Raw genomic sequence first — 12,719 nt, 5'->3', positions numbered from 1 at the left:
TTACCCAAAAATGAAAATTCTGCCATCATTTACTCACCCACAAGTTGTTACAAACCAGTATTATTTTTTTGTCTGATGAACACAAATTAAGATGTTTGTAACCAAACTGTTTTCGAGCACCACTGACTTCCATAATATTTTTTCCTACCATTAAAGTCAATGGTGCTTATGTTTCCTGGTTCATTACAAATATCTCACTTTGTGCTCAGCAGAACAACGAGGTTTGTAGCAACATGAAGGTGAGTAAATGATATCAGAATTTGGGTGAACTATCCCTTTAAATAAAGTCCTGAAGATGTTTGACAGTTTTTTGTATTAGCGAACTATTTCATGACTGTGAACGTGATGAGAAAACAAATGTATGTGTCACATTTATTACACCAAAATGCAAAACATCTCAAAGTTCACATTGCATTTGCAACTGTATCATGTTGTCACCGTCTCACTCACCCAACGACAGACAAGGAAAATCTCCGATTGGTTGTAAAACATTTATGGGCGTGGTTTAACTTATTGTCCCGTATGTGTTTCCTTGTTGTTTCAGTATCGTGAGAAACAGGCCCTGCGTGACATCTTTATCGTGTTATTCAGAGATTTTAAACAACACTGTTAACATCATGTCTTGTAAACTCATCGTAGCGGCTGTTGTACTTCTGAGCGTCAGCTGTTTTGCCAAGCAGTGTAAGTAACAAACTTGAATTTGACGCAAGTTTTGTCCTTATCTTAATTGCGTTATAATTCATATTTTCTGTGTTTCTTATTGCAATGTTCATGAAGTGTTATGGTTTATACTTAATCCTAAGTAATTTAATGAATAAATATGTTTATTAACTTAGTGTTTTTATTAGCGATGGCGAATTGCGACCTAATGTTTACGGCCTAAGTTAATATAGGTCGCAGTTCATCGTCGTTTAAAAACAATGAACCAAAACATGAAAGTCTTTAAACCTAACATAGGTGCACAAAACCTAAAGCTCTATTAAACGTCTCAATGTATGATTATTGCGTTTGTGAGTAATATATTTAGAGAATTAACTGCTTGAAATTGGCCTGAACATTTTTACTTTCACTTTCATTATCTGTATTGCGTATTTAAAGAAACTTGTTTCACTGCATACTAGTTTCTTAAAGTAATCAAGTTGTGCTATAAGATAACAATTGTGTTTAGTCATTCCGTGATTACTTGTGTAAAATATTATATATAATAAAAATAAATTATACTTTACAAAGGCAAATATACTGGCTATATATATAAATACATACAACCTACAGGTATGCATTTAAATGTACATTTTAACCTCTTATACATTTAAGCTCTAGTGCATTTTGAGTTTTTCCCAGAATTAGGCACACCTATGTGCCTAAGAATTTAAGAATTACCCATATTTGTACCTAAATCGTACATATTATGACCTTTTTTAAAGGGTACTGCTACTGTGACAGCTTTTTACCATTTTACCATTATTAGTGTATGATAGTAAATAGAAAATGGTCTCATTTTACAGAAACCCTCTGTATTTTAACATGTGGATAATTAATATTTTTGTGAGATAAGCAACACACAAATATAAAGTCTGATTTTAATATAGTTTTTATTTGAGCTTCTGAAAAAGTTATTTTTATACCAGTAGGTGGCAGTAAACATATTTTTGAGAGTTGGAGAGCTTATGTTTTGTGAGTTTGTGTATATAAATATTACATAGTAGTGATGCACCGATGTATCGGCCGCCGATATTTATCGGCCGATTTTTGATGAATTTGAAACCATCGGCATATCGGCAATAGCACGAGAAAGGCCGATACCAATTGTTTATTAATTAACCACATAAAGAAATCCATTATATGTAAAAAAATTAGTTAATGTTGTTAATAAAATAAATGCTGAATAGCAAAAACCACCTTTGAAGGTTGTCATGCTGTCTTATTATATTTGTTTTAGCTTAATTTCTGCCTCTCTTATTATGTTGGTCAGTTAAATGTTAATTAGATCAAATCCATGTTCAGTAAAAATTATTTGATGCAGAAATAAACTAGCTAATAGACCAACTGTATAGTATTGTATACAATCGGTATCTGCCAGAAGTTGTCTGTTTAAATCGGTATCAGCCCAAAAAAAATCCTATCGGTGCATCCCTATTACATAGGATATTATTCATATAATTTTCACAATAATGGTGGTTGTGTGAAGACCTTGTCGTGTTCATGTATGTAACATGAGTTCAAACTTTTGGGACTGGTAAGAAAGCTAAGATTTTCATAAGAAACCATCAATTTCTAGTTTTGTGTTCCACAACTTCTTGTAATAATGCAACATTTGACCCACCCCATGGGTCTAGGGGAGGGGGGGGTGTTTTAAGTAAGTTAAAAAGGTTCAAATGTAACAGCAACTGATAAAATGTACAAATCAGTGATGTCAAAATAATACTGTTTCCTTCTATTGTATCGTCACTAGCTCCCCCAAAGGTCCAAGTATATAGCCGTAACGTTGGAGAGTATGGAAAGGAAAATGTGCTGATTTGTCACGCAAGTGGCTTTCATCCTCCCGACATCACCATTAAACTCTTCAAAAATGGTGTAGAGATTCCTGATGCCAGTCAGACAGACCTGTCCTTCGAGCAGGGTTGGGACTTCCAGCTGACAAAATTTGTAAAATTCACACCCCAGAATGGAGAAACTTATACCTGCGAAGTTGAACACTTGTCAGTCCCAAAGACCTTCACATGGGGTAAGAAAAGTTCACATCATGTCAATGTTTAGAAATTCCTCTTTTATCCTAATTTGTGTAACTGATTTTTCTATTTTCTGCTTTATTGAATCCCAAAAGCAGGGAGCAAGGGAGGTCTAAGAGTTTTATTTATTTGAACCATTTGGGTTCTGTATTTTGGATATTGGAGTTTTGGAGCGGTCTATACATTTTCTGGTTTAACCCAACGGCCAGAAAATAACCCTGCTTTTTAAGTTGTTGTGTAAAACAACATGTTTCACTTGATAAATGTGTGCTAAATAAGTGCGCGGAAATAAAGGAATCTGAGCATCATAACAAATCTGATAATAATTAAATTTCACATTAAGATGAATGGAAATAAATGCTTGATTTCTTTTTCTTTTTTTTAGAGCCTGACATGTGAATTAACAGCATATAGAAGTAAGTTTGATAATATTCCTTTTAGGGCTGCAAAAAGAATAATAGCGACTAATTGTTTGCAGAATAAAAGTTTGTGTTTACATCATATATTGTATGTATTGTATATGATAATGTATATATAAATACATACAGATGTAAGTATATATTTAAGAAATATTTACATGTGTATAATTTATATTATATATAATTATAAATACTTGTATATAAATATATGTTCTTCAAATGATTATCATTAAAGTTTCTTAAAATTCATGTAGTAAATGTAACATGCTTTTTTAGTTTGAATATCATCACTGATTATTTTTACTACTGTATGTGTAGCACTCTTATTTTTTGCATTTCAAAACTAGAACTAGAAGAATAAACGATCATACTTTATCATTTATCATATGTAAATTTATATTTTTCTTATAGAAATGCCATAAGAAGTGAAATCCTTTATGCTGCAGAGATTCTGCAATACTCCAAACTCAATAGTATACATCTGCTTTAATGACATTGGTGTCAATATAATTTTTTTCTTCAATTTACTAAGACTTGATATTAAGAATATTCAGGATACTTAAGCATATAAAGTGAACAATGTCTATACAAACATATGTTTAAACTCTTGGGGCGGTTTCACAGGACATAGACCTAATCCCAGACTAAAATACATGTTTATGCTGCCTTAATTTCAGAACACCTTATTGTTTTATCTCAAGATGCACACAGTACTGTTTTCTGAAAGGCTTGTTTGTAAAAAAAATACTTAAAAGTCCTAATATAACTAAGACCTAGTCCTGTATTAAACTAAACTCTGTCTGGGAAACCACCCCTTGTAGTTTTATGGCTATAGACTCATTTATTTTTGATTGGTTGATTTCTAGATTCATTTACTAAGCATACTTACATTGTTTATTAACAATAATAGCTCTTCTTTTCTATTTAAGACTCACTGAAGTTTGAACAGGAGTCATTAATAAATAAACAATGACTTTGTAATGTATTGTACAAGCTATAAATAAAAATAACTTTTCTTCCTAAAAGTATTTTTTACTTGATCTGATATGGTTGTGGCAGAGTTGGAGTCCTACTGTAAATGATGTCTTGGTCTTATTTCTCGATGTCTGTAATATTAAATATTTGGTCTGTATGTCAGTGGATGATTTTAGATAAGACTGCATCCATTGTATTTCAGTGTGTTGTGTTTTTATGACCATAATAACGTCATTTTGCATTTACATTGTTGTTTTCCTCACTATTGTAAGTCGCTTTGGATAAAATGTCAGAGCAAAGGAAGCAACAATAGTTGCTTAAAGGTGCAGTGTGTAAATTTTAGCGACATCTAGTGGTGAGGTTGTGAATTGCAACCAACGGCTTAGTCCACTGCTCACCCCTCGCTTTTGAATCACATAGAAAAGCTACGGTAGCCGCCAATGGACAAACATGACATCGTCTGAGACAACTTGGTAAAAAAAAAATTGTCCGTTAAGGGCTTCTGTAGAAAAATGGTGGCACAAAATGGCAACTTCCATGTAAGGGGACCCTCAGTGTATGTAGATAAAAGTCTCGTTCTAAGTTAAACACATAACGGTTCATTATGTAAGGTCTTTATACAACCCTGATAATAGTTTTGTATATTATTTTTAGATCTTTCTAAAAATTACACACTGCACCTTTAAGTCTTATAAAGGAGAAGTGTTATATTCCAAGTTACTTAAGCTTACACAAATGGTAAATAAATGGCGCTTTATGTATAATTGGATTTGGATCATTTGAGAAATTTTAAATACTGCAAATAAGATGCTAGCTTTATGGGTAAAAGTTTTTAATGAATGTTCCAGTAAACATGCGTTTCAGTTTAGCTTCTTAAATCGACTGGCCTTTGCCTTTATTTAGGATTTATTAGTCTAGATCTCAAGTGGTCCAGTGGCTATGACTGGCTGTAAATCTGATTTTACATTCGGGATTAATGCATTAATGGCCTCTGTAGAATTTCTAAGACTTCGTTCACACTGCAAACATTAATGCTCAATGCTGATTTTTTTGTTTGACTCTTCACATTATGTGGCTAAATCAGACAGTTGTGCGAACTGTTAGTGGTCCTGAACTGCATTGCATGCGGAAAAGAACAATACTGTGTCACGCACAGCTCGTGGTAATATGGAAATGAACGTGCAGACTACTGAGCAGTTGTTGTGGACTTCATATGGAGTTGCACACGGTTCACGAGCAGGTCTGTCATCTGGACAACCCTTCAGGAAAGTCAAACACACTTATTCGCATGTTAGGGGCTTTCATGTATAAGGTGATGTGCAACAAAAGCTTAATATTTAATGTTCTTGAATGTTTTTAAGTGGTTTTGCAAACATGCCGTTGGTGCATATTTCTGCAATTATGACGCACATCAATCTAGAATGACATAAGTCGCATGAATATGACTGTTCGAGGTTGCATTGCAAAACATCCGACCTGTATCTGCTTTAGAACCACATGGAAGTGGCTCAAATCTGAATCGAAAAGATCAGATTCCATGTGGTTTGTGCTGATCACAAGGTCATACAGAGACAGACATGGGTCACATATGAGCAGAAAATCGGATTTTGATGGCAGTGTGAACGTAGTCTAATAAGGGTAGAAGCTAGTTTTAGTTTAGGCAAAGTGCTACCAGGATGGTGCGCCCATTAAAACACAGAAGCTTCAAATAATCCAGTCCCTTAACATTTTATTATCAAGCAATCATGAGATCAGAGTTGTATGGTACTAAAATCATACAAACAAACATTTTGGAATTTAAACATAAGTCAAATCACAAAGATTACAAATATAAAACCAAACAATAATACTAAACATTAAATAACTTTGATATATTTAAAAAAAAAAATACAAAAATGATGCCACATAAACTAACAGATTCAAGCACTCATCAATTCTGAATCTCCCCATGAGCTGTTGGATGCCATAGATATATACACTAGATGTCGCCTTGGGGCTCTGAGCATGCGTCAAAACCGCCGCCATGTTAGAACAGGGGTCTTGTCATAGGAAGTATCTAGGTAAAGCAGCTATCTCCGCCTGTACTTCAAATTCATGAACGATGCCAGACTTTTGTGCTGCGCATAGATGAAAGGGCTACTAGCACTATGCATTACAGTTAGAAAAAGTACATTTTCATAAAATCAAAACTTTTATTTTTTTCCTGTACTAATTGCTAAATACATGTCTGACTGTTGAAACGAACCAAAAGAAAACCAAGAAAATCGCGTTCATGACGATTTATGGTGATTTTATTTCTGTTACACCATTGCCTACAATGACGCTGATGCAGGATTCCCCTGTTTCAAGATGGCAGCTCTGTTTGACGCATTCGGTCCAATGAACTGCCGTAGCCAAGGCGACATCTAGTGTACATTTCACGAGTTCACACTTACATATAATTTGGAGGGTAAGTTTAATGCGTATTTGGCGTGCTGTCCGGAGGGAGGGCTCTGAGCTCGGAGTTCGGCCCGAACCCAGAGTACTCCCCCCCTATGTAAGTGTGTTTTAGGACTAAAATGTGTGGAGAAGGGGTGGTGGGGGGATGCTGCGAACTGACAACATAGTGAGGTAAGACTGCTGAGTCTATTTGTACCCTCTTAGGTTGATTGCTGAGTGCTTCCACCTGTGTTTGATTATCTGAGAATGCTTTCACCTGTGTTTGATTATCTGAGAATGCTTTCACCTGTGTTTGATTATCAGAGAGTGCTTTCACCTGTGTTTAATTATCTGAACATGCTCCTCCCGAACCTTGTTAATAAAACATCATTTCACGAGTTCACACTTACATATAATTTGGAGGGTAAAGTTTAATGCGTATTTGGCGTGCTGTCCGGAGGGAGGGCTCCGAGCTCGGAGTTCGGCCCGAACCCAGAGTACTCCCCCCAAAGTGCAAGAGCAGAGGACAGCCGCCAGACTAAAGACCCCCCAAATGAGTGCCGAGCTTGGCGGGCTGGCATCTCGAGAAGGTGCCTGGGTGCTTGACCGGGGAGGCCCGTAATAGTGGCTCTCCGTCTGAGCTGACGGCCCCTGTTGGTCTGTGAACGGGGAGCGATTGTAGGGAGGAAAAATTCTCACTCTTTCTGCTATGGGACCAGTGCTTGCTGGACAGAAAGAGCAAACTGCAAAGTAAGTGCTTGCCCGGGAGATTTTCTCACACTGCATTGCTGGATGAAAGAGAAAATGTAAGTGCTCTACCGGAAAAGTTCTCGCTCCGTCTGCTGTGAGACCAATGCTCGCTAGACGGAAACGAAACAGGAAAATGGGCGTTTGCCCGGGATATTTTCTCACACTGCATCGCTGGATGAAAGAGAAAATGTAAATGCTCTATCGGAAAAGTTCTCACTCTTTCTGCTATGGGACCAGTGCTTGCTGGACAGAAAGGGCAAACTGCAAAGTAAGTGCTTGCCTGGGAGATTTTCTCACACTGCATCGCTGGATGAAAGAGAAACCTTAAGTGCTCTATTGGAAAAGTTCTCACTCTTTCTGCTATGGGACCAGTGCTTGCTGGACAGAAAGAGGAAACTGGAAAGTAAGTGCTTGCCCGGGAGATTTTCTCACACTGCATCGCTGGATGGAGGAGAAAACTGAAGTGCTCTACGGGGAAGAGCTGACTCCGTCCGCTGTGAGACCAATGCTCGCTGGACGGAAAGGAAACAGAAAAGGAAAACGAGTGCTTGTCCGGGAGATTTTCTCACACTGCATCGCTGGATGAAAGAGAAAATGTAAGCGCTCTACCGGAAAAGTTCTCGCTCCGTCCGCTGTGAGACTAGTGCTCGCTGGACGGAAAGGAAACAGAGGAAAAATGAGTGCTTGCCCAGGAGATTTTCTCACACTGCATCGCTGGATGAAAGAGAAAACTTAAGTGCTCTACTGGGGAAGAGCTCACTCCGTCCGCTGTGAGACCAATGCTCGCTGGACGGAAAGGAAACAGAAAAGGAAAACGAGTGCTTGTCCGGGAGATTTTCTCACACTGCATCGCTGGATGAAAGAGAAAATGTAAGTGCTCTACCGGAAAAGTTCTCGTTCCGTCCGCTGTGAGACCAGTGCTCGCTGGACGGAAAGGAAATGGAAAAAATGAGTGCTTGCCCGGGAGATTTTCTCACACTGCATCGCTGGATGAAAGAGAAAACGTAAGTGCTCTACCGGGGAAGTTCTCACTCCATCCGCTGTGAGACCAATGCTCGCTGGATGGAAAGAGGAAACAGGAAAGAGGAGAAAAGAGGGGATTTGAGTTTGAGGGTTACTCGATTAGGGTTTGGTGGGCTTTTTTAATGTGGAACCGGTTTGTCCTGATATAGCTTTGGAAAGCATCAGAGGACCATCTCCCAAGGGCTTGGATCTGCTGTTGGGAGAGGCCTTTTTGGGCTGCTGAAGTTGCTGCCCCGACTTGAAAAATTCTTTGCTGGAATGCCTGACTGTTGGAGAACAGATTTGAGGTGTTTCTGGAACCAAAAACGGGTCACGGGTTTTTTGGATTCATCTAAAAATAGGGGTTCCAGGGGAGATTTAGCTTGGGAACTTCTCCATTGTAGATAGGCCAGAATTGACTGGTATGGTTGGATTTGCGAAGCGAGATTAAAAACGTAGATGAAATGACCTTTTTTGGTTTGATCCGTTTTACTTTGTTTAATCAGATATGAAATAGTTTCGCTGTCTAGTACTGATAAGTCTGAGATGGTTGGGTGGATTTTTGGGTCAAATTTAGAAGTAATGGCGAGTTCCGAGCATCTAAGAAAACCAAAAAAGGCTAGGATAAACATAGCATCGAGTGTGCGAGCGGAACCAATGGGCTGGTAGCCTGTGCGGAGGGTCTGAATACATTTGGTGAGAATGTCTAGCGTTATAGGTTGTCTGGCGTCGGGGCGGGTAGGCTGGGATTTTTGAATCCCTTTAATTAGGAGAGAGGTTTGGGAATTGATTATCTCCGTGGAAGGAGCACCGTACATCAATTTATGGAAAAACTGGATGCCGCTCAAATAACCTTTAATGGACCCAACTTGTAGGCCCTTAATGATGTTAAGGTAGGAGATAAAAGAGGTGATTGAAAGGAGAGAAAAATCAGGGAAAGGCAGGTTATAAGAGGCATGGAATGTTTTAAAGCATCTCCAAGCGGTAACGTAGGATTGAAGGGTCCTGGGAGATACCGCTTGAAGGATAGTGTCGAGTGATGCGTCCAACAGTGGTTTTAACGGGTGGGTTACGGGAATATTAGTTCTGAATGGCGAAGAGCTGGAGTTGGGAATTGTTCCGCCTCTGGAGCCAGCATCCTGAATTTCTGAGAGGATCTGAGCTTGGATGGATTGGGAAACTGGTGGAGGTTCCATGGCGACTGCGTTGGATGGAACAGGCGGTGGAGTGGCTGAAAAACAAAGAGGATATGGTGATTTATTTTGTATAGTAGAACCGGGAAGGGTATGATCCGGGGCTGCGAATGACATTGGTGCCCTTGTGATTGGAAGACCTGTTGGAAATTGAAAAGGAAAGTTAGTATGAGGATGTGAGGGATGATAGAAATCGCTGTGTGCTTGGGCTGCAAGCGGAGGCAGGGCTGCGCTCGTTTGAGTTGTTGCACCTGCGGGCCATTGGAAGTGGGTGGGGTTGTAACCTGTTGGGTAGAACTGATGACCCTGTTGTATCTGTGGTGCTAGCGGCGATAGCTTCGCGCTAGTGTTTGCCACCGGAGCTGGAGGCCACTGAAAAAGAAAAGTGTTATGAACAGCTAGAGAATAAAACTGTGCGGCTGTGGGGAGGCTTCTGGGCCTGTCTGCATACAGCGCTGCTGTAGCGTAAGCAGAGGTGGAGGGCTGAGCCTCGTCGGCCGGTGGTTATGCACCTGTCATGGCGAAATCTGGATCTTTGCCCAGGCTAGCTGAGGGCCTGTTGCTGCGGCGCCTCAACAGCTGGCGCGAGCTGCGACCTGAGCGAGAAGACGATGGTGGTGACTGGGCAGGCGATTTTTGAGCCCTGTGGGCTTTGCTCTGCTTGTGAGTCGTCTTGGGAGTCGACTGAAGGGATACATACAGCGAGTACAGCTCCGCTTTGTTCATCTTCCTCGGAGCTTGAAGGTCTGAGTTACTCAGCGCTTGCCTCAGTCTGGCTACGGTCCATTTCCCAATAGGAGGGATCGTCGGGACGGCCGAGCGGTAGGAGGAAGCTGGAGAAGGAGGTGGGTGTCTAGTCGGGGGCAGTGAAGATTGGTCTCGGCGCTTTGGTGAGCGCCGGGCTGATCGGGCCGGTGTGCAGCCGCGAGGAGAAGCCGGGGGCTCAAGTGGGACGTCCGGTGTAGGAGGGATGACCGTGGGATCGGTGGGGTGTGGAGATGCATCCCTGGAGGTGTCCGTGTCTTTGTTGGAAGAGGAGCTTGATTGAGACATTTCTGCTGCGAACTGACAACATAGTGAGGTAAGACTGCTGAGTCTATTTGTACCCTCTTAGGTTGATTGCTGAGTGCTTCCACCTGTGTTTGATTATCTGAGAATGCTTTCACCTGTGTTTGATTATCTGAGAAGGCTTTCACCTGTGTTTGATTATCAGAGAGTGCTTTCACCTGTGTTTAATTATCTGAACATGCTCCTCCCGAACCTTGTTAATAAAACATCATATCTATGGTTGGATGCCACACTGAACAAAGAGCCACTAATTAACAATTTAATGCAGCTGTGGAGACATGGCTCCTCCCATAATGACAGCTAATTAAGGTGCTTCAGGTGTGTTTGATTAGGGTTGGAACTAAAAGGTGTGTTCGACATCGGCTGTGGCTGGATGTAACCGATCGGCGAGACTAGCCGCGTGCAGGCGGGGAGGAGCTGAAAACGGAGACGTGAAGTCGGACGCGCTGTGGTTCCCGTAGCTTGCTGCATTTACGTCAGGCATGGCTGATCACGTGCCGTTTGCTTGCTTAATTGCATTAAACATGATTTGTAAGATGTAAACTACATAAAATGTGAATTATACTGTTTTGAATGTCCGTGTATGAGCATGAGTGGAACTGAAGGCTTACAGCAGTGTTTTACAAGAATAAAGAGTTCAACATAAGCATATATTATTTAAATACCAATGTAGTGGGGTCTACGTTTTTTTATCCATTTTATTTTGATGAAGATGACACAATATAACATCGCGACTACATGAAAAGAGCTTTAACTGTTATAAAAATACAGATTTGTGAGCATTTGTGGAACTGAGGGCGTGAAAATACACACGAAACACACGTGATTGTTGTCATGTGGTGAATCCGACCAATCTTGAAACAGCTGTGTCGTCATTACAGCCCGTGCAGCTCCTCTTCGGGAACTGTGCTGACTAACTCCGGCGGCTGATCTCGAATCGCTCTCGCGGTACTTAAAAACCATATGACACAGTCACGTGCCAGCAGCACCAGCTGAAGTCGGACAAAGTTACTAACCGGAATGCACTGCTTCAAGTCAGCCGCCGATCAGTCTGCGCAGCGCCGCATGAAGTCGAACACACCTAAACTCTTTAGAGCCACCGGCCCTCCAGGAGCAGGATTGGTGACCACTGGAATAGGCTTTCCATCCTCCTTCCACTTCTGGCGAGTCTGTAAATCAGGTGGTCTCTAATAAAACTTGCCCAAAATCTTTCAGCAAGAACTTGGCTATGCCTCCATTGTGAGAAGCTCAGAATCTGCATACATTACCTGAGGAAGGGAAGCATCTTGACGCCCCATCAGGAGTATATTTGAAGTTATTGGATCAGCGTATGAAATATTATAAGAGATGTATATTAAATCCAAAACGGTTGAACCTTTTTTGTCTGTTATGACAGTGGTAAAAGCGGTGTAGTAAGAATGATGCAAAAAAATGATGTTACAATTAATTGTTTTTATTATAACAATTTTTAAATTAAGTTTATGTATAATTGGTTTGTTTTAGAATCTTCTTTTATAGACTTCTTAAATCATTTACATTAGATCAAATATGTAGGCGATTGTTTTATCAGAACTGATCCATTCCACTGTACTTCATCGTCTTTGTTGAAGTACAAGTTGTATTTTTTTAAATGTCATTATGGTGTAATTATAATTATTATATTATTAATTATTATAAGGAAGTTTATCTTTTTTTTTAAAAAGGTTCACTAAATAAGGTCTGACGACGTATGATTTTTTTTTTATAATTATTTTTTGGCCATTTTTGCCTTTTATCGATAGACAGTAGATTTGAGAGACGACAGGAAAGTAGAGGGTAGAGAGAGGGGTATGGGATCGGCAATGGACCTCGAGCCGGGATTCGAACTCGGGTCGCCGGAAGTGCGTTTGCACCATATGTCGGAGAGCTGCCCACTACACCATTGGCTCCGACATGAAATTTTATTTTAATTGATAAATGAGCTCCATTCATTTGACTGTAACCTATCAAATGATACTTAAAACTGTCCAATAATCAGTTCATCATCAACCACTGACAGAAACGCTACTATATGTGAAAAACATGTTTTGTTTCATGTTCTAAACTTGTTAAAGAAACATTCACATGGAGTCCACAAAGCAAGGTTCTTATGTGTTTTTATATTATGTGTATATAAAATAAAGAAA

At 39.9% G+C, this 12,719-nt stretch overlaps 1 protein-coding gene and 1 pseudogene across 1 annotated transcript; one reads left to right on the top strand and one right to left on the bottom strand.

Annotated features, from left to right (window-relative positions):
* The first annotated feature begins 519 nt into the window (after window positions 1-519).
* Window positions 520-4,173, top strand: b2ml (beta-2-microglobulin, like). Its single transcript, XM_073867520.1, has 4 exons — window positions 520-681; window positions 2,453-2,725; window positions 3,115-3,145; window positions 3,562-4,173. Exons 1-3 carry the CDS (start codon window positions 618-620, stop codon window positions 3,126-3,128), a joined length of 351 nt encoding a protein of 116 aa, XP_073723621.1. The 5' UTR covers window positions 520-617; the 3' UTR covers window positions 3,129-3,145; window positions 3,562-4,173.
* Window positions 4,174-8,175: 4,002 nt separating this feature from the next.
* LOC141363865 (uncharacterized) lies at window positions 8,176-10,539 on the bottom strand (annotated as a pseudogene).
* Between the last annotated feature and the right edge of the window lie 2,180 nt (window positions 10,540-12,719).

This window comes from Misgurnus anguillicaudatus, chromosome 5, assembly GCF_027580225.2.
Source record: "Misgurnus anguillicaudatus chromosome 5, ASM2758022v2, whole genome shotgun sequence".
NCBI lineage: Eukaryota > Metazoa > Chordata > Actinopteri > Cypriniformes > Cobitidae > Misgurnus > Misgurnus anguillicaudatus.
This window is presented reverse-complemented; position numbering and strand designations above follow the sequence as displayed.

Bases quoted from the DNA above. Each gene is read 5' to 3' on its own strand.
- b2ml (XM_073867520.1), top strand. From the start codon at position 618: ATGTCTTGTAAACTCATCGTAGCGGCTGTTGTACTTCTGAGCGTCAGC. The intron at 682-2,452 runs GTAAGTAACAAA...TATCGTCACTAG, and splicing joins CAGCTGTTTTGCCAAGCAGT to CTCCCCCAAAGGTCCAAGTA.